Genomic DNA, 27,327 nt, shown 5'->3' with positions numbered 1-27,327 from the left:
TTTTTGGTCTATGTAGAACTTGGCTCTCACAATTAGCCACTTAAGTACTGTTTTTTTTGTACCCTAAATAAAACAGTTTTTGCCATTTTTACCATATTTTTGTTTAATCAAGGCTCCCATTTTACATGTTTGATGTACCCACACAAATTAGGCATCCTTTATTCCGATCAAGTAGGGCTCTCCTTTGAAACAGAAAACGGCAGAGCCATGGCACACACCATGGGGACAGTCTATGCCATTCCTCTAATCGGGGGGCAGGGTGTGCATAGAGGCTCCACCCTTTTGCAGAAGTATAGCACTGATACGGAGGAGAAGCGGACGATGACAGACGACCAAGAAGAGAAGTTGCAGAAAAGGAGACAGGGATGTGGAAGAGGTCGGTTGAGAAGGTAGGGAGACACTGAAAGTGTGAGAGAGCACATCTTATAATAGACCAAGTTTGGGGTAGTGAAAGGGTTTTTTTGCACTCTTCTTGGTGTAATATTGATTAAGATCCCTTTATTGTATCTTATGGATGCCACTGATGTCATGGTGACTTCCTCCATTTGTTGGAGAAGGGAGGATTTTCCCTGCAAAAAGGACTCAATAGCCTTGCATTGCTGATTGCAATGCATGCGATCAGCCAGCAGGGGGAGCAATCAGAAGATCTAGACAGATCTAGACAGAGTGAAACTGCCCCAGACCCCAGTGATCTCCCCATGACAACATTGGAGAAATATAAATAGAAGACAAATCATCATACTATCTAAAACAACATCTCATCATCCTATAACTTTATATATAAAAATCTGCCCTAACCCAAAAGCATAAACCATGTGTATTTTTTTTTTCAGGCTGTTTGTCCATTTTTTTAGCCCTAATGAATATTGCATTTTAAAAATGATTTTTATTTATATAGCAATTTACAAAGAACTTCTAACCAATACATACGTATATGTAAACAAATTTATACATAAGGTAGAGAGGGCCCTGCTCGCAAGCTTACAATCTAGTTTTAAGTATGAATATGGTTTTAAAGAAAGCCCTTATTTTGTGGGTAAACCAATGGATCATTAAACAATAATAAAGTATTATAAAATGGCCAAAAAAGTGTCAGTCTTTAGGGTATGAAGAGGTTAAATGCTGTAATGGTTATGTGTCACAAGTCATGAAAGTTCTCCGAATTAGTGTAAAAACCAGAACTACCGCTCCCCTCAGTCAGCACATGATCATTTGGATAATGACAGCTGAGGAGGAGGAAGGATCAGCTCTCACACTTACCGTATGGGGAGAAGAGGGGGGATTAGCCCTCCCACTGACCTAGGGGAGAGGAGGGAGGATCAGCACTGACCGTACAAGGAGCGGAGGGAGGATCAGCCTTCACTGACCGTACGGGGAGGGGAGGAAGGAAGGATTAGCCCTCACACTGACCGTAGGGGAGAGGATGGAGGATCAGCTTTCACACTGACCGTATGGGGAGAGGAGGGAGGATCACCCTTCACTGACCGTACGAGAGGGGTGGGGAGGAAGAATCAGCCCCCACACTGACTCTACGAGGAGAGAGGATCAGCCCCCACAGTGACCGTACGGGAGGGGTGGGGAGGAAGGATCAGCCCTCACACTGACTGACTGTACGGGGAGGGGCCGCCAGAGACACGTCAAGAGACCCTGAGAAAGTGAAAGGAAGCGGCCGCAAAGCAACAGGATAAGCACAGTACAAGTAGGAAACACGGAAGGCTGTATGAGCTGAGTGAAGCCTGCGAGCTTTCACACCGCTGCTACTCATCGCAAGGCGGGCATGACCCACTTTCTGGGAGCCTGCACTGTGAGTACCCACGTGATTCTTTAAATCCCCCTCGCCTGCTGTTTGCTTTGTGAAGTGCCCGCTAATCTGGTCCTTGGGAGTCAGTAGTAACTGGAACATCGGGGGGATAGTGTGACTTTGTGGAGTACTATGTACAGTGAATGAGGTCTCTGGATCGGGGAATGCCGTTGATTGATGGTTTGGTTGTATCGCTGTGGGGTAGTGACATGGCTCTGCTCATCATAATCCTGCAGGTGTAACCAACACCTGTATTGGAATCAGCCCTGCCATGATCAATGTACAACCCAAACCCAGTGCTGAATAAGGTTACTCCTGTACAGCTAGTGCTTCATGAGTTCAAGGAAGTCAGATCAATTCTAAGTAGCTTTGTACATACTGAGTAATAATTAACGCTAAAATACCAAATTACTTCAATTTATAAAAAGTTTTTGTGTACCAATTTGTGTTGTGGAGAAGAAGGTATTACAGACTAGTGAGTTATTCTTACAGCTATATTAATGAATTTTAGGCATGTAAGAAACATACATTTTAAATATGTTGCATGGGTCATGGTGCTTAAACAGTTAAAAAAAGTTTACTATTTCTACACGCAAGACAATTCTATTCAAAATCACGATAGGCACATATTTTCATCTGGGTGCAGCCCTGTGTAGATTAGATATAACTGCAAATGTATAGCAGTATGTATCGCATTACAATAATATTAGAGAAACAGCCTCTCAACCATGAATGCATATTAAAGGGACAGTTTGATGTCTCAGGCAGCCTAACCAAAGAAAAAGAACACATATTAAAGTACTTAAAGTGTAAAAACAAAAAAACTACTTGCCTTAGGGAGAAGCTGCGGTTCTCCTCCTATTAAAATCAATGGGAGCTTTTTCTTCCAAGTCAGCGCTGGAGCTTTCAAGGCAAAAGGTGAGGGAGGTTGCAAATGTATATGGGGCATGGGGATCTGCTGCAGAAACCAAATCATGTGCCGTCTACATTCAAATTGCTGAAAAAGACACATTTTAAGATGTTTCACGCGCTTTGTTTACTATTCAGAGCATATCACTTGAGATCTGATCTCAAAGTAGGCACAAACGCTTACTCTGTGTCTTAAGTTTCATGAGAAGTCAGCAACCATTTCAAAATATAACCATCTTTTATGGACTCGACTTCTAGAACAGAAAGGTAAATTCTGCTCAAGGCTACAAGACTTATTTATTTAGAGTGCCCATTTCTTATAAAAAAGAATATTTTTATTTTTAAGTATAATATAAAATCATAAGCAGAATTTAAATGTAATTATTTTAATTCTGTACTGTCCTAGCCTCCATTGTAATTTTTATGAACAAAATTATATTGTATAGTTAAAAAAAAACAAATCTGATCCGGTACTGTTGATTTATATTTTCTTTTATGCGCATCAAAAATGCCCTTAGTGTTTTACCTTAGCTTAGAGATGAAACAATATTAAGAAGGTCCCGCAAATTTAAAGGGGAAGTCCCATGTAAAAAAATTTTTAGATTAGGTGGGTAGGCTTGAATTCTGGAGAGTAAATAGGATACAACCTGGTCGCCATGCTTAAGTGGATGGATCCCTATGCCTGTAATGCATCGCCAACAAAAGTTTGTGTTGAGAAGAAATGTGGGCAATGCCACTGGAGTCTAGTGTTTACATGACAGTCTTAGGTATGGTGTTATTGACAGAATATTCATAGGCGAGTAACTGAGACGATCCAGGCCAGGGAAAAAATGGTCTACCTCTTGTTGTGCATGCCGCACTCTTCCAGTGCACTGTGACTCGATTCCCACCAGGCAAAGCTGCAACACACGTACAGTGGACAATCATTCCTCCTGGTTGTCCGGTGTGGCTCAAGAAGATCTTTCCCTCTGTAGCTAGAAATCATTCTTCAGCTTTCTGTGCAGTCTACACAGAGAGATCCGAAACACTCCGTTGTAATATTAAAATATGCAGGACTCTGAAATTGGCCGAGGCACTTCTTTCCTTGCTCCTCAATGAACCCGAAGGGACGAGGGTCATGGGATGTGCATGCCGCTTGGTTTCCTGGGACTTGGGGGCCTTCACCCAGCTGCACAATCAGACCCTTAAAAAATAAAATATTTAGATTGTAAGTGTGCAAGAGCACACAGAAATCATATATCTTCTGGAAAGGATACTGTATTAGATACCAGAGGTTAGGAGACAGAGAATGCAGTAAGTTTGATCAAAACAGGAAGCAAGTAACTTATATGTGGAGGTTTATTAAAATCTGCTTTCCATAAAAATTGTGGGTTTTTTTATATTGCCATCACAGAACATATTAATTAGTATTCAAAACAAACGCGTCACTATTCTAGCAGCGACCCGGCAGTCTGAATGTCTAGGCTTTGTATGCTTTCTGGGTTGTGCGCTCCCTTATTTTGTATATATTAATTAGGATTGTAAACACAACTGTATTTAGCTGGAATAGATATGACATGGCAGCTAAGATTTCAGGTTTTACTGCCTGTAGTCACATTTCATTCTATTTCTGGTTCCTAACAAAAATGCTCTTTTGCTTGTACAGTGGGGCAAAAAAGTATTTAGTCAGCCACCAATTGTGCAAGTTCTCCCACTTACAAAGATGAGAGAGGCCTCCCTTACGAAAAAATTACTGCAGTTTTTCTGAAGTAATACTGCAGTTTTTTGGACATGAAAAAACTGCAATACTGCACTTTTACTGCAGTATTACTGCACATTTACTGCAGTTTTACTGCATTTGTACTTCACTGTACTGCAGTTTTACTGCAGTTATTTTTGTACGGAAGTACAAATGCAATAAAGCTACAGTGCATTGAAGTACAATGCAGTATAATTGCAGTAAAAAAAAAAGGGCAGTAAATGTGCAGTAATAATGTAGTACAGTGAAGTACAAATGCAGTAAAACTGCAGTAAACGTGCAGTAATACTGCAGTAAAAGTGCAGTATTGCAGTTTTTTCATGTCCAAAAAACTGCAGTATTACTTCAGAAAAACTGCAGTAATTTTTTTGTAAGGGCTGTAATTTTCACCATAGGTAAACTTCAACTATGAGAGACAGAATGAGACAACAAAGTCCATAAATCACATTGTCTGATTTTTAAAGAATTTGTTTGCAAATTATGGTGGAAAATAAGTATTTGGTCAATAACAAAAGTTCATATCAATACTTTGTTATATACCCTTTGTTGGCAATGACAGAGGTCAAACGTTTTCTGTAAGTCTTCACCAGGTTTTCACACACTGTTGCTGGTATTTTGGACCATTCCTCCATGTAGGGCTGCAACTAACGATTATTTTAATAATCGATTAGTTGGCCGATTATTTTGTCGATTAATCGATTAATCGGATAAAAAAATACATTATTTTAAATTGAAGAAAAATTGCAATAAAAAACGTACAATTTACACTTTCATCTCTTTATTGCAATGGCCTCTCTCTATTCACCTTCTTATTTTACTGACATAATAATAAAAGCTACAAGAACCCAAACACAGTGTTTCTCAAACTAGGTTTTAATACAAAGTTATTAGTAAATATTAATTCATATGTTAACTATTTTTCATATTTAATAAAAACTGAGAAAAAAAGCCTTGTTTAAATTTTTTTATTTACCAAATTGCCCCCAGTTATGCACATCTGACCCCCAGCTTGCCACTCTGCCCCCATATATGCCTTATACCTCTTATATGCCAGATTCCACTGTGCCCCCTGATATGCCACTGTGCCCCTGATATGCCTTATACTCCTTATATGCCAGTGATATGCAACTGAGCCCCCTGATATACCGTTTACCCCCAGATATGTTTATGCCCCCCTGAAATGCCTAATATCCATATGCCTTATACCCCCTATATGCCCTAAAAATTCATAATACCCCCCCATACACCACTATAACTCACCCATACACCACTCTGGCTCCTCCCCAATCCATACACCACTCTGGCTCCTCCCCCTCCCATACACCACTCTGCCCCCCCTGCCCATACATCACTTTGGCTCCTCCCCTGGCCATACATCACTTTGGCTCCTGCCCTCCCATATACCACTCTGCCTCCTCCCCTCCCATACATCACTTTGGCTCCTCCCCCTCCCATACTCCACTCTGCCTCCTCCCATACACCACTCTGGCTCCTCCCCCTCCCATACACCACTCTGGCTCCTCCCATCCATCACGTTGGCTCCTCCCCCTCCCCTACATCACGTTGGCTCCTCCCCCCTCCCATACTCCACTCTGCCTCCTGTGAACCTCCGTTTCTGACAACACACCAGGAAGCCGGGTAGAGAGGCAGAGTGGCGTATGAGAGGGGGAGGAGCCAGAGTGGTGTATGGGAGGGTGGCTCCCATACACCCCTCTGACTCCTCCCCCCTCCCATACACCGCTCTGCCTCTCTACCCGGCTCCGTTACTGAAGGCACTTTCACTGCAGCTTCATAGAAGCCACAGTGTAAGTGAAGGGCAGTAACGGAGTCTCTGTGCGATGCAGACCCTCACCGGGTGTCAGAGAGGATGACTCTCTGTCAGCCGGTGGGGTTCTGCATCGCACAGACAGACTGCGTTACTCACCTTCACTTACACTGAGGCTTCTATGAAGCTGCAGGGAAAGTGGCTGTCAGTAACGGTGCAGGGTAGAGAGGCAGAGTGATGTATGGGAGGGGGGAGGAGGCAGATGGGAGGGGGAGAGAGACGGAAGTGAGAGACCTGCCGACAGTGAGGGGAATCCAGGTCCCCTGCAGCGTAGCGGGGGATCTGGATTCCGGTGTTATAATCCGATCTCTGTTTGAGGTCGGATTATATAAGGAGAGGAGTTTTTCAGAGCATTTGCTCTGAAAAAAACCTCTTTTTATAATCGATAAAAATTGATCCGATTAATCGATAATGAAAATCGTTGACAACGATTTTCATTATCGATTATTATCGATTTTATCGATTAGTTGTTTCAGCTCTACCTCCATGCAGATCTCCTCTAGAGCAGTGATGTTTTGGGGCTGTCGCTGGGCAACATGGACTTTCAACTCCCTGCAAAGGTTTTCTATGGGGTTGAGATCTGGAGACTGGCTAGGCCACTCCAGGACCTTGAAATGCTTCTTAGGAAGCCACTCCTTCGTTGCCCGGGCGGTGTGTTTGGGATCGTTGTCATGCTGAAAGACCTGGCCACGTTTCATCTTCAATGTCCTTGCTGATGGAAGGAGGTTTTCACTCAAGATCTCGCGATACATGGCCCCATTCATTCTTTCCTTTACACGGATCAGTCGTCCTGGTCCCTTTGCAGAAAAAAAGCCCCAAAGCATGATGTTTTCACCCCCATGCTTCACTGTAGGTATGGTCTTCTTTGGATGCAACTCAGCATTCTTTCTCCTCCAAACACGACGAGTTGAGTTTCTACCAAAAAGTTCTACCTTGGTTTCATCTGACCATATGACATTCGCCCAATCCTCTTCTGGATCATCCAAATGCTCTCTAGCAAACTTCAGACGGGCCTGGACATGTACTGGCTTAAGCAGGGGGACACGTCTGGCACTGCATGATTTGAGTCCCTAGCGGCGTAGTGTGTTACTGATGGCAGCCTTTGTTACTTTGGTCCCAGCTCTCTGCAGGTCATTCACTAGGTCCCCCCGTGTGGTTCTGGGATTTTTGCTCACCGTTCTTGTGATCATTTTGACACCACACGGTGAGATCTTGCGTGGAGCCCCAGATCGAGGGAGATTATCAGTGGTCCTGTATGTCTTCCATTTTCGAATAATTGCTCCCACAGTTGATTTCTTCACACCAAGCTGCTTGCCTATTGCAGATTCAGTCTTCCCAGCCTGGTGCAAGTCTACAATTTTGTTTCTGGTGTCCTTCGACAGCTCTTTGGTCTTGGCCATAGTGGGGTTTGGAGTGTGACTGCTTGAGGTTGTGGACAGGTGTCTCTTTTATACTGATAACAAGTTCAAACAGGTGCCATTAATACAGGTAACGAGTGGAGGACAGAGGAGAGTCTTAAAGAAGATGTTACAGGTCTGTGAGCGCCAGATATCTTGCTTGTTTGTAGGTGACCAAATACTTATTTTACCGAGGAATTTACCAATGAATTCATTAGAAATCCTACAATGTGATTTCCTGTATTATTTCTCCCCATTCTGTCTCTCGTAGTTGAAGTGTACCTATGGTGAAAATTACAGGCCTCTCTCATCTTTTTAAGTGGGATAACTTGCACAATTGGTGGCTGACTAAATACTTTTTTGCCCCACTGTATATTAACTTTTGTTATTTGTTCAGCCCTATACTTGAAAATAGAATAGCTTTATATTTAAAATTTACCGTGTGTGTGTGTGTGTGTGTGTGTGTGTGTGTGTGTGTATATATATTTTTCTATTAGTTGGGTCCCCCACTGTTTGTTTAAGTAATATTTGGATAAAAATGAATTTGCCTTTTGAATATCTCATAGTGCATGTGTGAAATACGCAAACTTCATCGAACCAGAACTAATCCCAAACACAAAACTAATCTATACTATTTGGAACCGTGTTTAAAGATTAGTTACCATGGATCACTTCTTTCTACAGAAATAAAATTCTTTCAAATACTAAAATACTATAATCCAGTTTAACTAATGTTCTGTTTAAATGAGGATTATAAAAGATAAAGCTTGTTTTAAAATTGTGATTGTTTTATGACCTACTTTATAGTGTTCCAGCAATCGCTGTGACTATGCAGGTATAGGATGTGTGTGTTTAATTTATACATTAAAGGTATTTGATGGCTGGTACATTATCTTTAAAAGGAACACTCCAGTTTCATAGAAATTGGATATTAGTCACTTTTTTTTGCATGGAATTCAGTGCATATACTGCATACAAATGGTACTGATTGAAGTCAGTGGAGATGGGGCTCCAAGTATAATCAATGAGCGTAGCTGCAGTCAATTGTAGTGTTGTTTAACTTTTATTTTACCTTCAAGCAAACCTCTAGAATATTTACCTACTTGAATTGATTTAAAATGTTACATCTTAAAATGAAACAAATATCTTATATATACTGGTCAGCCCTTGCATTATGACCACTGACAGGTTAAGTGAATAACTGATAAGCTTGTAATGATGGCACCTCTCAGTAGGTGGGATATATTAGGCAGCAAGTGAACATTTCATCCTCAAAGCAACTTTGGCAAGGGTAAAATTGTGATGGCTAGATGACTGGGTCAGAGCATCTCCAAACTGAAGCTCTTGTGGGGTGTTCCCAGTCTGCAGTGGTCAGTACCTATGAAAAGTGGTCCAAGGGAAAAGCAGTGAACCAGTGACAGAGTCATGGATGGCCAAGGGTCATGGATGCACGTGGTGGGCGAGGGCTGGCCCGTGTGGTCAAATTCAACAGAGACGAGCAACTGTAGCTCAAATTACTGAAAAAGTTAATGCAGGTTCTCATAGAAAGGTGTCAGAACACACAATGCATCACAGTTTGTTGTGTTTGGGGCTGCGTAGCCGCAGACCAGTCAGGGTGCCCATGCTGACCCCTGTCCACTATCGCAAAGTGCCAACAATGGGCACATGGACAAAAGAATTGAACCACGGAGGAATGGAAGAAGGTGGGCTGGTCTGATGAATCACCCTTTCTTTTACATCACATTTTCAACCAAATTATGTTATTAAGTCACAACTTAATATTGTCTAAGACAACCTGCAATAGATATAATTTGAGCTAGATATTGTGGATTTCAAGGTGTGTTAGGAGCTATTTTAATATAGACGGAACATATAATTTAATATACTAAGGGATATCTCAAAGATTCCTTTAAAAAGCTAGCATTTAGCATCCGCTTAGAACATTAAAGGTATGGCATACAATGTGTCCACGGTTATTACATTCTTTGTGATTTTGTATACCTGTAGCACACACAATTACAGCAACTTTCTTTATACATGTGTCTATTGTGTGGAATTGTTAATTGCCTTTTTTAAATAAATTCTTTAGTTTAATGTATTTCTCAGGACAGACATTTCAAACAGCAGGAGGGAGGGCTATATTCTAGCTTTTTTTTTTTCACATTCTCCTTTCCTCATAGGTTGCTTGTTAGAATATTGAATGATTTGTCATTATGTTTATAGACCTGCGATTTTGTATCGCTGAAGGGAAATGTTAGAGTGGGGTAATTCAGGAAAAATGTTGGGTTTACAGTGTTACAGAATGTGATGGTACTTTATAACTCAATAAATAATAATCTTCTTTTCTGTGCCTTGAGCTTCATAACAATTGGCAGAAATGTTCTAAAACACTGCTCATCCTTGAGCTGAAAAGTAGTTTATTTAATAAAATAGCATCGTAAAACCACTATAAAACGAAGATGACTATGTGTCGCTTTTTTTAGATGCTTATCATACGCACATCGTAGCCCCGTGGTAACAAATGACTAGATTAGATTCATCTGCTGATCACTTGGTGGTTGTTTCCGGATGTTGCCCAGGTCTATGTGTGCGTACTGTGTACAGGGATTAGGAACACACCTTTAACCGCCGTCAATTCGTTCTCCTACTGCGGCTAGTTCACCAATAAAAGGTGTGGTGCATGGAAAGTGCAGGGTGCAAAGTCTAGTTTTTCTTGTAGGGACACTTTTGCTGGAAAAAAGGCATGAATGTAGTTTAACTTGTTATAGGTTTGCTTTGGTTACCTTCTTCTCTTTGTGATTTCGTAGCATCCCCACCATTCCAATAACTAGGAGGTGTAGCTTCACGCTTAATATTTGAGATTGAGTGCTCTTTAACGCCTGATCAGGATACGGAACATGGGAACAATACCTTGTACATCTCATTCATATTATTTTAATAGCAAATGTCATCCAGAATAGGTCACCTTAAGCTGTTAAGAATGTAACAATGTGCTCAAAGCAATTCATTAAACAATCCTAAAATCATTGTGTGAAATGAGACACGTAAGCTTTATACATTTAAATCAGAACTCCCTGCGCATCTCGGTCACTGGCAGTAGACCTGAATTACTCTTTCCCCCCCCCAAAGGGCTATGGCTCTTTCTAGAGTCTCACTATTTTCAGGCAATCACTAAAGATTGTTGGCACTGAATCTGTTGGATTCAGTGCAGAATGGCCCTTTATAATGGCTTGGTGAGCTGAAACTACACGCTGAGAAACGTACAAAGTTCTTACATATGATAAAGGTGAATATCTTCTAATAAAGTGTGGTATTACACATTGCTTTGGTACGAGTAGAATGGCAGACCAGCAGATTCTCTGTGCTTGGTGTGTGCCTTAACACTTTAAGGGGTCTGCCAGATCTGGCCTGATAGCCTGGAATAAGTTTGCCATGACTGCTAAGATTTCTTATTTTGCTGCCTGTAGTTATTATTCATCCTTTTTTAGTTCAAAAAAAAAATTGCTGTTTTGCTTGTATATTAATTTTAAAATAGTTCAGCCTTATACTTGACAACTTCCTGACTGGACCTATATTTTTAAGCAATCGCGTATATGTAGATCTATGTTCTATACTGGGTACTACAGTGTAACACATCATTTTTCTACACCAGGAGTCTTTTGAGCTATGCGTATATTATTTTCATGTAAATATTTTGTTTCTTTTGGTCTATAGAAGAATGTGAAAATCTCTATTTTTAGTTATGCTGTCTCGCAGAATATTTGTAATCTTTAATACAGTTTATAATATTCTTAGCCCTATCCCTGTGCAAACTCATGAACGTTTCTTTTTCGTCAAGATCCAACTCAAAATTTACTCTCTGTTAATTACGGCAGTTTTTGCTGACGTGTAAGTCTCTTCTCCGCCCTTCTTAAAATTCCTTAGTGTTTATTACAGTTTAATTGTGTGGTTCACTACCAGGTATGTTTATCCTGGGTTAATAGACTAACCGCAGGATTAACATCTGCGTATGTGTTTTTTTTTTAAGTGGATTTTGAACAGGATACCAATCCTTATTTCTTTGTGTTTTCTTAACAGTCACTGCCTATAGACAATTATCTTTGCGCCTTTTCATTTGCTGGCGCATTAGCTTTTTTAGGAGGCTGGCATGCTGTTATACCAGATGGGTAATGAACTTTGCATCTAGAGGCGAGGACATGCAAACCTATAGATGTTAACAGAATGTTGGAAGCATGTGCTCCGCAGCAGCTGCCTGTGATCTATGAATTGCATAAGTGAGGCAGACATTGTAAGCCTCTCTGATGCTATCTCAAAAAAAAAAAATCCCAGGGTATTTCTGCTGCTTGAATTTTACCTATTTTACCGAAAATATGACACGCAAAATGCATTACTATTAAGATGATCATATTAATATTATAATTTTAATATTATTTTCTGATTTATTCTAGATCCTCTGTTGATTTTTGCATTGGCTAGACTTCACATCTCATGCAATGAGGATCCATCTAAGAAGAGGGCCACTGATCGTGAAAACATGCATACTGTTTGGCCTGTTTATGATCACATACGTAGTAGTAGAACTTTCCGTTTCTACTTTGCACTCTTCAGGAGTTAGTCCTACGACCAAAAAAAGGTGGGAAAGGGAATTTGCTGCCACAGAGGAGCAAATGGAGGACATGAGTCGCTCAGTTTACATAAAACCACCCCCAGATCCTAACTCACCCGGGGAATGGGGCAAGGCTGCTCGTCTGCAACTGAATCCAACGGAGACCAAATTACAGGATGAAAGCATTGAAAAATATGCTATTAATATTTTTGTGAGTGACAAAATATCATTGCATCGACACATACAAGACAACAGAATGTATGAGTAGGTATTTTGAACATGCTTGGATGCAGAACATAAGATGTACTATCACAATTGCACAACAAATAGAATATCCATGCCGATTGCTGTATGTTAACTAGAATTGATATATAATATGTAAACCAAATTGTATCTGCCTAAATGTCTTGAATTTCACATTTTGCTTTATGGATAACACAAATCACGATAATCCTTGGCAATACACCCAAACAACATCACATGCACCTCTACTTTGGTAGAATTTTTTTTCCTCTGTAGACTGAGATGTTTCGATGCCCATGTTACTGTTCCACATCAGATAATGCCAGTACTTCCCATTTAATGATTAAAGTCCCCCCCAGGTTGTCTAGAGCAGATCACCTGAGTTGGGGAAAATGGTTAGAGGTGAGATGGAAATATGTTTATTGGCAGGGGCAAGACCTTCCATACCCATTCAGCTACCTCACAATATGACATCATATCACGAGACATTGCCTGAAAATCATGATTGTAACCAAGTAACACATTTAAATTGATACTGTTCCATCACCCTGCGCTGGACATGACCTTCTTCCATATGTATTTAAGGTTTATTTCATACGGTAATACCCTGACAATGTTATATATTATAAATGCTTTCCTCCATATGTGTGCCATCATACGCACATTAATGCATACGATAGCTGTATGGTACGTTGACATTTGTATGGTGTTCTTTCTCCAAAGCATGGAGACACAGAGTACTTTAAATATGTATTCAGGGGCATTTAACTTTATTTGAAGTCACTTGAACTTTTTGGTCTGATCTACAGATTGGGGAAAAAAGCAATAAATTCATCAGAAACCTTCTGTATATGCGAGAACAGTGATGCTATTTTTCTGTGCTTAGGATCTGCATTATTATTATTCCTCCTTGTTTCTTAAATTTCAATCTGGGAGCCTTACAATCATGAACGTGGGAGCTGAAGAATTTTGGAATTTGACACTTCTCAGCCATAACGCTCTTTCATCCCTTTACCAAAGTTTACTATGAGTTCTATGAGGCTCCGATGTGCATGTTTCTATGCAAACCTTTTATCTCGTTGGTCATGGACGTGTTGGAGATCAAATGCTCATATCCTGTAGCGCTACCTGCTAGGATCTAATCTAAAAAAAGGACAGTTAAAAACTTTGAATTGCAGCAACCATGAAATCTGTGCCATGTATGCATGTTTCCTATAAAATGCCATTCCGTTTGTAACTGAAGTCGCACAGGTTTGAGAAACCATGGTTTAGATTGTAAATAGAGTTGATGATAAAATATTTTTGATGATCTGATTTTCAGATGTAAATCAAAGACCTTCAACTACAGAAAGCTTCCTACAACATCCGTTATTATTGCTTTCTACAACGAGGCTATGTCAACTTTGCTTCGAACAATACACAGTGTTTTAGAAACGTCTCCTTCAGTGCTTCTGAAAGAAATTATATTAGTCGATGACTTCAGTGACAAAGGTACCTGTGCATTTAGTCTTTTTTTTTTCTATGGGAGTATGTTTAAATGGTACTCAATAAGGAAAATAATATTTAAAGTCTCAATATATGCAACCCTTGTAGCTCATTTATTTCATATTGATTTCATATAAAGTTTTTGTAATGGAACCTGAATTTTTAATATTCAGATTTATTGTTATGGTGTTTACATCTGCTTGCAATTGTTTGATATCGCAATCTATATATTGCGTTTCATGCTTTGTATGCACGCTGTTAAGTAGCTTTACTGGATATTGGTATTTTGTTTAAGTTGTAGCATTAATAATTGAACTGTGGTGTTAATAGGAAGATGTTTATCGTTAGATTATAAAACAGGGGAAAAAATAAGATACACAAAAGTTATTTTCAGCAGGTCTGTAGTTTTTTATTACGGTCTCAAATCGCATAAAAAGGACGCATAAACGTTGCTGTCATGACAACAAAGAACGAGCACAGGTATGTTAAATATAAATAACAAAAAAACATTCACTACTATTAGTTTAGGTAGTGGTCCTTGTTTGAGTTATGTTTATAGAACAAAAAGCAAATTCCATTCATATATCCCCCCCCCATGAAAATAATCAAGTATAGTCACAATGTTAATAGGATTTAACCCCTAGTATGCCAACTACATTGCAGTTTCTAAAAGGAAAAGAAAAACTTCTGGAAGCAGGAGAGCGGGGCTCCGATGGCAACCTATATCTATGTCCTAAAAAAAAAATTGCTTGAATCAGTTTTCTGTAGGGTAATGGGGCTGAAGCTTTCTCCCACCTCCCCCTATGTTAAAGACTTATACTTTGTGTTCACCCTTAAACCTAAGGCTTCATCTGGGGAGAAGAGAAGCCTGCTGTTTGGTCTGTGACCTATTTGAATAAATTAAAGTTAAAAAAAAAAAAGTCTGACCTATGGAGCAGACATCCAGCATGGCTGCCCGCTGCCATAGAATCCAGTGATGATACATGAAATGTTGTAGACATTGTGCTACTAGCTGATATACTGTCACGTCAGTTGGATAACATTCTGGTAGAAAACCCTAATCCCTGCTTGTTACAGGTACCCCACCGTTAAACCCCCCCGTCCAATAAAACACCCATACCCAAGTTGGTATATATTATTAAACTTATCAGGTCCTGAAACAATACACCATTCCCTAATGAAAGAGTAAGCTGCTTCTAATGTTGTCACCTAAATGTAACTATAGATAGGATAAAAAACAAACAAAAAAAAAAAAACTGGATCAGCCTCCCACAGGAAGGAGTTAAGCATTCCGTCTTCTTACAGTTGGGATAGCTGAACGCCACTGTGCTGTCTGCTTTACAAGAACTTGCTGTGTTTTTATAACTAAAATGTATTTTATCTTTATTCCAGTTTACTTGAAGTCCCAACTTGAAACTTACATTAGTTCCTTGCAAAGGGTCCGTTTAATAAGGACCAACAAGCGTGAAGGGTTGGTGCGTGCTAGGCTGATCGGTGCTACGTACGCCATAGGAGATGTTCTAACGTTTCTGGACTGTCATTGTGAGTGTGTCTCTGGCTGGTTAGAACCACTTCTGCAGAGGTATGTTGTAAGCTTGTCCAGTGTGACATTTTTTATATAAAATGTTTGGGTTTATGTTTGGTTTGTGTATATAAAAAAAATCGTATGTGTATATTTTCTGAATAAAACAATGATTTAGAATATATAGCTATAAAAACACTAACATTCAAAGGTTTGGGGTCACTCAGGTGTTTTTCATGGAAACCAAGGACATTGGTCTAGCTGCCTAACAATTCCGAAAGTGTTTTCTAATGATCAATTAGCCTTTTGAAGTTGAACTTTAAAATGTAATTTTAGTGAACACAACGTGCCATGTTTACTGATAAAGGGCCTCTGTACGCCTGTGAAGATATTCCGTTACAAATCAGTCGTTTCCAGATACAATAGTCATTTACAACATTAACAACATTAATTGTTCCATTATTATTTTAATGGACAAAACTAGCTTTTCTTTCAAAAACAAGGACATTTCTAACTGACCCCAAACGTTTGAACGGTAGAGAGTGTGTGTGTGTATATATAATATAAAATTATTTGCCTGTGTTTTTTATAATGGTGTAATTTCTTGCTGCAATACGTTGCTTTTGTCTAGTCTGTACTTACCTGCTTATTTTATTCTTTTGTTGCTTCCTGCCCCTTCCTGTATGAAGAATTGCTGAAAATGAAACTGCCATTGTCTGTCCGGTGATTGACACCATAGACTGGAACTCGTTTGAGTTTTACATGCAGACAGGAGAGCCCATGATAGGAGGGTTTGACTGGCGGTTAACCTTCCAGTGGCATGCAGTCCCAGAAAAAGAGCGCAAGAGGAGGAAATCCAGGATAGACCCTATCAGGTAATTCTCTGCACACTCAACAGTCATTGGGACAGTTTTGTGATGGGTTATATGTCGCCCTATATACTTCCCCATATGAATGCGACATTTACAATGATTTATTTATTCTTTGAAGACTGTAGGCTGGCCAGTATTATCTAATAAATGTTACTCTGAAGGAGACTATAACCTTTTGGCCTTAAAGTTGTGCATTAGTCAGCCATGCAAAAAAAAGTTGTAATAATAAAAAAAACATTGACTGAACTGCTCATATATAGTCTAGACAGGCTCTCATCCCCCAATACACTCAGAGGAACTGACTCCATCACATCATTCTCTTCTCTGGATCTTGGGTCCACCCTTGGGTGTTTTTTGTTTTTACATGACCTCAACATTTTCCACTTTTTGCTTTTTGTACGAAGTTAAAACAACAGCAAGCAGTGCCAATCATATAATATGTTTTTAATTATTATAGATTGTAACTATCTTCTGAATTTCTGTAAATTTTATTTGGGAATTATACCTGAGGCGTAATGGGGCAGTGTCCAAAAAAAAACCAAAAAAAAAAGTGACTTGTTATTAACAAGTCACTAAGTCACACGAGTCGGTATGTCCCTCTCAGTTGTGAGGCCATCTGTTCCCTGCATGCTATCTTCTGCAGTGCCCCATGCTCGTTGAGTGTGGCAATACCTTGATTTGCTTATGAAGTCAACCCTCTGCTGTGGCCCTGTTGAATCTGATTGCACATCATGCCTAACAAACATACTTCTGTATTTAGGTCCATCGTTTTTGCTTTCTCCCTCTGTAGAAGCCCAGGTCCCTAATTAACACAATCATGGAAATTTAGCTTTGCAAGCCCATCAAAATTTTTTTTCTTCTAGACAACCTTTTAGTGAGTGGGTGGAAAGAATGCAGGGTGAATAGGGGTATTAATAAGTTGGAGGAGTGCAACAATCCTTTCTGGATGTATTCAGACTTTTTTTATTTATTTATTATATAATTGTATATGTCAAATTAACATACACCTATACAAACCAAATACAGTTTGAAGTGAGAGAGGGTGAGACGGGACTGGATTGTAAAGAACAATGATATTATCATATAATGAACATTAAAAAACTTTTCGTGCTTTTCATATTCCAAAAAATATATGCTTTGCTTTCCTCACACCAGATACGACCAAATGACTAATTCCCTAGTGATATCCTGTCTGGATTTTTCTATTCCCTACTAACTCCCTCTTCATGCTCGTCATCTATTTACCCAGTGTGCTAGACCTTCCCTACCTTCCAAAATAAAATATAAACTCTTGACCATGACCTACAGAGATTTAACAACATTGTACCCCCTATATGTCTGCTTTTATCTCCTTTCCCCTGCCTACAAGCTGCTTCTCTCAACTCTTATAACTTCTTCTCACTCATGCCTCCAGGACTTTACCTGTGCTGCTCCAATTATCTGGCATTCCCTACCTTATTCTATCACACTTTCCCCTACTTATTCTTACCCACCTACTGAAAGAAGCAACTTGCATCCTGAAAGAAAACCTCTCGTCATCATTGCGTCAATATGAGTCTTCACCCTAACAGTGCCTCTCCTCCCGTCTCATGCCCCCTCAACTTTGGAGGATTTTTTTTATCTGTTCCTCCTTTTCAGGAGATTTTGTTTCTTTTTGTCAATGGTTCTTCACTGGGAAATTTGAAGCTCTATTCAATTTTGTCTTAATAGTCACTACATGCATCCATATTGACACAGTTAATCCACTATAAACACACTGAGCTGCATTACTGCCAAGTGTGGGGTGTTTGTCAAACATTTGTAAAGTTATGCTTATCCCCTGTCTTTGTTTTTTTTTTTTTTTTTTGGAATATATAATTATGTGGTTTGTTATACATATTTGGTTTGCAAACAAAGAAGGCAAATACAGAAGGGCTTGTCCGGAGATATATATATATATATATATATATATATATATATATATATATATAATATTATGTGTGTGTTCTCCACCATAATAGATATGACCGTAAAATGTTATTGCGGTTTTTCTGGATTTCGTGAACAATCGTGTGGAAATCCTTTGACAGTCACCGTATGGGCAACAGTATTTTTCAAATATCAGGAGATTTCAGCGTAGACCTTAACGTCCTTTGACGGGTCAGACATGTCACGCAAAAACACGTCATTTCATTAAACAAGCCTAGAAAGTGATCTACGATCACTTTCATCGGTTAAACGGTCTTGCTGTAATGCCTCGATGTCGAGGCATTCAGCAACACCGAGATCAGCGTCAGGGACCTTGTCTGGGCCCCTTCCCGGGGTGTCAACATCCGCCACACGCTGTATAGCGGCGGACACCTGTTTTAAAAGAGTTTAGGAGGCGATCAACAATTGCCCCCTAAACTTCAATGGTGTTTCTGAAGTGCCTTAATCATGAGGCATTCAGCAACACCGAGCACTCACCCCAGGACACGTTGTGACCGCTCCTGAAAGTGGTTACAACGCGTTCTCTAGAGAACTCTGGCTCCACTTGCAGGTTGAATAGAGGTACTGCATTCAACCATGCAAGTCAATGGAGCCCAGCTTTCTAATCACAATATGATTAGTAAAATATTTTTTTTTTTAAAGAAAAATATGGTAACATTTTAAAATAATTATGCATCAGAGGGACCATCCAGTTCTAGCAAAATGTAAAATAAAGTCCAAAAAGAATAAAATAAAGTTTATTATTATGAGCATGTGCTAAAATTAGCGCTGTATCTTCCCAAAAATCTTCACATGGAAAGAGTTAAAGTAAAAGCATTTCAAATAGCCAAGGGGTGTCTAATTAAAAAATAAAAAATAAAAAAAATGAATAGTTTGATGGGGTAAATTGGAGTAACTGGTTAAAATACTACTATTTGAAATACCTTGGGGTGTCCTAGTTTTCAAAAATATATGGTTTTATGGGGTAAATAAAATTAGCCGCATTCAAAGATGGCCCTATTAGGACATGGGGGGCAGTAGGACCAGATGTAAAAGTTCCAAGTTAAAAAATGTGCATTTCCTAAATGTGGCGTTTTACCTCCCAAACAACCCGACAAACCCATGCATGGGGGGTATCACAGTACTTGGAACATATTTCTGAACACATATTGGGGTCTTGTTTATAGTGACATATAGCAGGAGCTGTAAATCCATACCTGAAGCGCAATTTTTGTGATCAAAAAAAAAAAAACACAAAATAAATTACTACCACAAAGTTTGACAAAGGGTGGTAGTAGAATTAGTGCATGGAAAGGGTTAAAATACCAGCATTTGAAATACCTTGAGGTGTCTAGTTTTCAAAAGTATATGGTTTGATGTAAATTGCATTAGCCGGCTTCAAAGATACCCGAAATAGCAGAATGACCAGCTTTGGGGGAAAAAAATGGTTTTAAAATGGCAAAACGCTACTCGTACTTATTGCCCCATAACTTGCAGAAAAAAGCAAAAAAACATTGGGTATTTCTAAACTCAGGACAAATAGTAGAATCTATTTAGCATGTTTTTTCATTAGCTTTTTCGGATGAAAGAAGGATTTTTGGGGTAAAAGTCAGAAAATGTTTTTGTTTTGTTTTTTTTTCCTTTTCTTCAGTTTTCATCTTTTTTTTTAATGGTAAATTAGATAATATGATCAAAAAATAGTATCTGAAAAAATAAGATAAGACTAAAGTAGTTAGGATGTGTTACCCCAGCATTTTCATAATTAAATCCCTGGTCATTTAATTTTAGCCTTTAACAACATTAAAGTTTTTGACCCAATTATACATAATTAAAGGTGCTGCTTCTCATATTGTTGTCATTGGAACACTAAGTGCTATATTAGAATAATAATCCCTAGTACTGTTAAATGCCATAACCCTTCCCAGAAATCCTTATTTAATCTTGTACAATGTTGTCTCATTTAATTTTTATTTTTTCTACAGACGCCTTTCTCCCAAAAGCAGGCACTGATAGGTTGTCGCCATATAAATTTCTCTTGTTTTTATATGATTAAACCTTTGGAGGAAAGAATGAAAATTAACTCTGCTAAAGTTTATTTGTTTACCATACATGATTCAATAAATGTTTTGTCTAAATGGAATAGTACCTTTAAGTCATGAACGTGCTTTTTATGCTGAAATGTAACTATTAAAACAGCTACTTAACACCGGTAATTTACTTCTGTGCCCTGAAGCTACAATTCAGGTTTCACAAGAGTTGCTGCCAAAATAGTGTCACGCTTGGGATTGGCCTGGATACTTTCCTGGATACGGGCTTCTTCTATATTCAGTTATTTAAGTGCTCTATTGGGTTATTGATTGTTTGATGAGCAATATGTTTGGTATTTGTGGTTTAATTATTGCTTAATGACACTAAATTGTTCTGTTTTTTAATTAAATTTCTTTAATTAGGTGCACTTAAGAGTTACAGACACAATTCTTACACTTACATACATAATTCATGCACAAGACAGTATACTATGAACCAAGTTAGGGACAGTCCAACTTTATATACATGTATATGTATGTCCCAGCTTTATGGAGTTGAAATATGTTATCAATTGCATCTCAAATGTATTCCTGTTGTGAGACTCTTTAAAATTCCCTTTAAATACTTTAATTTTCAGATTTTGGGTGGAGTGATCATTCGGGGAGGGGGAAGTGATGGGACCCATTTACATACACACTTTACATACACACAAATTAGCACAATATCAGGACATGTAAAATGTTGTAGCATTGCTTACGGACCTTATTGTTTCAGATCTTAATCCTGCTTTACCTTTTGTTTGTCCTATATTAAAGAGGCTGTTGTTTGCTTAGCGGTACTACAGTAGAGAGCTCAATGATCTTCTGGAATTTGATAGTTTGCAACAGGCGAAGAGAGGCAGGACAACAGAACACTGTAATATGAAATACATTTTAGGCACTTAAGTAACAATATTTTGTGTATATATATATATAGGGGAAGTAGACTGATCAGCAAACTCAGTTCCTAGTGGGTTGTCAGGTAGGTGGGAGAGTGTGGGTGACGCTTTCAAGGCAGGGTGTATCGAATCTTTGGTTTATTGTGCGCTGTGCTTCTCTACTCTCTTTAAGCTTGATTCAGTTAAACTTGTGTTATTTTTTACAGATCTCCAACTATGGCAGGAGGATTGTTTGCTGTGAGCAAGAAATACTTTGAATACCTTGGAACCTATGACATGGGGATGGAGGTCTGGGGAGGAGAAAATCTTGAACTATCATTTAGGGTGTGTGTCATCATGCGATTTTGACTGTGAAAAAGAGCATCTGTAGATAATTTTAAATGCATATGCGCACTCAAGATCTTAATAAAGGTGCCATTAATATTTTCTAGACCCACAGTTGCAGTCTACTTGTTCCTATTACACGATAGTATATGTAGCACAGTTTGCTTTCTCCACTAACCATTTCAAGAGAAGCCTTATGGTTAAGTAACACAAAGTGACCCAACAAAGTTATGAAAAAAGTGGCTCATGCAGCTATTCACTTTTCAGTGTAAAACACTTGAATTATTTACTACTTCTTTTACATACAGGTCTGGCAATGTGGAGGATCTTTAGAGATTGACCCATGCTCTCACGTTGGACATGTGTTTCCTAAGAAGGCTCCTTACGCAAGGCCAAATTTTCTGCAGAACACAGCCCGAGCCGCAGAAGTGTGGATGGACGGCTATAAGGAGCACTTTTACAACCGTAACCCACCTGCCAGAAAGGTACACAATTTTCTTTTATATCTACTCTGGGGGTCAGGCAACAATACAATAGAGAAGAAAATTCCTCTAAGAAAGAAACTCTGGATTACAATATTCAGAGGAACTTGTTTTAACTCCTATAGAAAATGGGATCAAACAATAAAGAAAAGACTTCTTCATTTCAAGTCTAGATGTCGAATTAACAGATAGAAATCATGGTGCAATCTCACAATTTGATTATTCACCAAAAGATGAATACAGACATTTTCTAGCTAGCTCCAAAACAAACAAACAGGTTACAGAGTATAAAAATATTTCATAGATGCTTATTGCATCAATATATACAACACATATAAAAAGCAATTGCTATAATATGCTATCAACTTGAAAAACAAATACACAAGTTTTGGCCCTCAAGGGGCTTCTTCAGAGGATTTTAAGCGTTGGCTTAATAATACGGACATGGTAACCGTTAAGGCCTGTTTTGCAGAGTATAAACAGTTTAGTACGGCTGGATTCAGTATAGTGCAGCTTGATTTAATTCAGAACTGTGTATATCCCTCACCAGGTTCAATTCTGTTTTAAATGTGGGGCATTCACAGAGGTCTTCCCACTACCCAGGTTGCAGAGTCATCAAAGAGCTCTATAATATAATATATTATATCAATTGTTTTTGATACGTTCAATTATGTATTTTAAATATTGATGCAATAAGCATCTATTAAATATATTATTTTTATGCTCTGTAATCTGTTTATTTGTTTTAGAGCTAGCACATGCACCAGAATTTAAAGCGTTTGTGTGTGTGTGTGTGTGTATATATATATATATATATATATATATATATATATATTTATATATATATATATATATATATATTTATATATATATATATATATTTTTTTTGGTATTTAGGGAACACTACCAACTGGTAGTATTGCAGCAGTTCCTCTATTACATTCTTTCTTTTGTTTTATTTTATATTTTTTCATTTACTTGATTTATATTATGACGCAGACCAATACACTTTGAAAATAGACATTTTATCTAAAAGTCACTAAATTACCCTCTCATAAATCTTGTAAATTCCCAAGAAAGGGGCAAAAAGACAAGATAAATCCTTCAATGCACAATCACATTATTGCGGTTTCTTCACAAGAAATATTGTGCACTAAACTACATTCACTCAACATAGTGCTATGAATGACTAGTGCAAGTCTTCCAACTCATATACCCAAAATACCATATTTGCCCGAATATAGGCCGGACTCCGCCCCCCCCGCTTTAATTCCTTAAAGTGTGAGTGCGGCCTATATTCGGTGGTTTAGCGCAAGGATGCGCAATTCATATCTCCCGACGCCTGGGACATGCACTGGAATAGTGCAGGCGTTCGGCCGGCCCTTCTAGACACCAGGGAGTCTGGGGATGCATTGGCATTTCTAGGGGGCAGAGGGGCATATCTTCATTACGAATTAAGGGGGGAGCTTAAAATGGCTATTGGTTTTTCAAATTTCTGTTTATATATAACATATGCTGACTAACTGCATAATAGATACCAAAAATTTTAAAATACATGTATTCCTGATCATTAGATAAAATACTGTTCTACCATTCCACTCGTGTATTTTTTATTTAAAAATAATTTTTCTTTAAAATAGCACCAAACTTTTAGTGGGTGTGGCCTATATTCAAGCCAATACAGTATTATGGAGATCAAATATAACTTTTTGGATGTGGTTGATGTACATCTGTATTTCTGTGTTGTCAAGCAGGAACACTTAATATATGCGTACTATTCTGTATAGTCACACTCTTAATTCCTTTAAATTTCTTTAAATTTCAACAATTAAAAAGTGTTCGTTCAATGTGTTCCCACAGGAAAGATATGGAGATATTTCAGAACGAAAAGTGCTTCGGGAAAAGCTACAGTGTGAAAGTTTTGATTGGTATTTGAAAAATGTTTTTCCTGATTTGCATGTGCCAGAAGATCGTCCCGGCTGGCACGGGGCGGTAAGTATTCTTGTTCAGAATTATATTGGTGTAATTAGTAGCCTAGGCTACTTACCTAGTTCATAAAGAAGCAAAAGGGTCCCTGCTATTTGTTATGGAAAGTATTGTAGAGTCAAGCATGCTAAGAACAATACTCCTGTAAACTTACTGTACATTGACATGGACGATGGTGGTAATTGGGTACCATGCTAATATCCCTAAAGAGCCTAAACCAGCCTGTTTCACCTCATTTAAACTGTACTATAAATGTTCTTTATACAGTTGAAACACATAGTGACTGCTCAGAGCACTAGGGCCGCTGCCAGTGCCTTTAGATCTCGCCAAAAGAGAAAGAAAACAAAGTATTCATTGTCCTGTCACTTCAAATACACTTTAATCCACAAAATTAATGTAGTTGGAATTTTTGAAGGCATTTTCTCTTTATATACACGCACCTATCTACATATACATATATTTACTGATGTGATCGATATGAACCATGGGCTTGTGTGACAATTACTTAAGGTGTGAGCCCATTTTTATTGCCACTGTGTCATCAGTAATAACCTACAGACTTCTATCCTCCAATACATATTATACATGTATACACATTATACATATTATATGTTTTTAATGACGCAGGGCAACGTTTTAAAACTCTGTTAATTTGCCCTATAGATACGTAGCACAGGAATATCATCTGAGTGTTTGGATTACAATGCCCCAGATCACAACCCTACTGGAGCTCACCTTTCTCTGTTTGGATGCCATGGACAAGGCGGTAATCAGGTAAGTACTCAGATTGTTTAATACACAGTATTCACCAGTGTAGGTTATAATTAATGTGGTTTATACATATACTGCATCTAATGTCACAATTCCTTTTGAGAGCTATTCCATTTGGTGAAAGCCTTTCTTTCTGAAATACAGTGGGGCAAAAAAGTATTCACATTCATATATCTGTTAAAATGCCACTTTACCTGGTATTGGTATAATTGTACCCCTTTACCATAGTGGTGTATTTAAAGTGAAAATAAACTTCTCTATGGAAGATCCTTATAACAAGTGTGCTGCTGTAGTATGTGTCTGTTGTCATCTGTAGATAAATCTACAATGCGCTAATTTTATTTTTTAGTTTTTTGAATATACCACAAACAAAGAGATTCGCTTTAATTCGGTTACTGAAATATGTGCCGAAGTACCAGACCATCAGACCTACATCGGAATGCGGCATTGCCCGAAAGATAATGATCCAATTCCTGAGAACATCATCTGGGAATTTCGAAACGTGAGTTTTGCAAGATTAGTTAATTCCTCCCTCAATATCCTGTGTTTTATGTCTTCAAATAATAACTATTCTGTTTAGCCAATATACTCATATCAGGAGTGTAACAATCATAGTTGCAACCACTTGTCTGCCTCTTTAAAACCGCTCGGTGTGGGTAGTACCTGCAGCTAGCAGCACAGAGTGTGTAGAGATGATCTTTCACACACTCTCTCCCTGCACACTGTGTCTCATTGATTCAGTGGGTAAGTGGTGTGGGCAGGGGCACATGCAGACTGTTTGGGAGCAAAGATGGCACAAGCAAACTGTTTGGGGGCACTGACAAGCTATTTGGTGACAAAGATAGCACAGACAAGCCGTTTAGGGTCACAGATTGCACAAGCAGTTTGAGGCCTAGGTGAACTTTTTGCTCTGAGGCCCTGTGGTTTCTAGTTACACTCCTGGCATCCATTTTTATTCAATGTTTAGTATGTGCCACCATACTATATACTTCTCATTACTTCAGTTTTCTCTGAAATACCACCTAAAATTTCTGTTTAAGCTAATACAAATCAGATTATTTCACTATAATAATATGCACATTTTTTTTAACTCACATTCAAATAAGTTTAGATCATGCGACACATTATGATGCAGGATTTACAAGCACACATATTTTGATATCTGTTGCTCCTAGGGTAATGGAGGAATGGGGAGGCGGAACGCTAATAGGTGTTAGATGTAGCTAGTAAAACTTATGAGAGTAAGGTGGGAGAAAACCCTTTTCACTGAGAGACATGACCTCATAGTGCAGTGAAACTCTCAGCAGGAATCTGTCCTAAGAGAGAACAAATCCAAAGTGAGTAAGGTTGAATAACTGCAGAGGTTATTGTGTGCATAATTAACTTGTTTGATTTGCTCTGCAGGATGGAACAATCTACCATCCACATTCAGGAACATGCCTTAGTTCATACCGTACACCTGAAGGCCGTGGAGATGTACAAATGAAGGCTTGTAACACTTTGGACAAAAACCAGCAATGGAAGTTTGAGAGGTAGAAGAACTGGAGGAACCACGCAACGCAGACTGAAAACTGATTTTTGCAGCTATAACAAAACAAAAATGGATTTAATTCTGTCTGCATTGTACAAGACTCCTTGCCATAATCTAATATGTTTTGAAACATTCTGAAGTGCCTTTTACAAAATACAGACTGCTGAGCTTTTGTTATGTTATTTACATTTAATGTATGTGCTGAAAGAAGCTCCTCAAACATTGATACTCGTTCTTACCAGGTATCTTGTTGGCACAGAAATCTACGATATGGAAAAGTGTGAAGGGTGTTTTTGTGTGTATGTGTGAAGGTGTATGTATGAAAGTTGTATGTGCTATTTGCATCTACATGCCATGCAGGTATATGTTGTAAAATCTCACGTATAATACAGTTTTTGTCTATTTTGTAATATACTGACAGCGTGGACGCATATTTTAAATACAAAATATATGATGCATTTCTACCTTGATTTTTGGGTCAAATAACATGTATGTATTATACTCAAGTAGGTATTATACTTATGATTTTACTATAGATCAAAAAGGTATTTTGGTGGCATGGAACTGTATAGAACATTATATTAAATAGCCACAAAGGAAGTTGGGTCACCATTACTCTTTGTTGTAAAAGCTTTTAATTTGACTTTATAAAATCCAAACATTAGATATTTTAAAGCATATTAATTGCCACAAGCTGCCAAAATCACACACACATTGCACAACAATGTACAGAAAGAATATCACAGAAACAATATAAAGAAAACAAATTCCTTCTCCGTTTAACGTGTTGTACTCGGCTCCAGTTAGTTGAAACAGTGGCTCTGAGATTATTGTGTGCATGCCATTTATTTCAATGAGAATGCTTTCCGGCCGCTGATTGGCTGCTTTAATTTGCCAATCGGTGATGACAAAGGTCGGACCAA

General features: G+C 38.5%; 1 protein-coding gene across 1 annotated transcript; it reads left to right on the top strand.

Moving 5' to 3' along the window:
* The first annotated feature begins 1,606 nt into the window (after positions 1-1,606).
* On the top strand, positions 1,607-26,474 carry GALNT4 (polypeptide N-acetylgalactosaminyltransferase 4). The gene is made up of 11 exons (XM_053468279.1): positions 1,607-1,804; positions 12,119-12,540; positions 13,841-14,010; positions 15,397-15,586; positions 16,216-16,401; positions 21,517-21,634; positions 21,943-22,119; positions 23,977-24,108; positions 24,766-24,876; positions 25,223-25,375; positions 26,278-26,474. The coding sequence occupies exons 2-11, from the start codon at positions 12,164-12,166 to the stop codon at positions 26,407-26,409; spliced, it is 1,746 nt and encodes a 581-aa protein (XP_053324254.1). The 5' UTR covers positions 1,607-1,804; positions 12,119-12,163; the 3' UTR covers positions 26,410-26,474.
* Positions 26,475-27,327: the final 853 nt, after the last annotated feature.

The sequence above is a fragment of the Spea bombifrons genome, chromosome 5 (assembly GCF_027358695.1).
Source record: "Spea bombifrons isolate aSpeBom1 chromosome 5, aSpeBom1.2.pri, whole genome shotgun sequence".
Taxonomy (NCBI): Eukaryota; Metazoa; Chordata; class Amphibia; order Anura; family Pelobatidae; genus Spea; species Spea bombifrons.
Note: the sequence above shows the minus strand (reverse complement) of the source record. Positions and strands in the feature narration are given on the sequence as shown.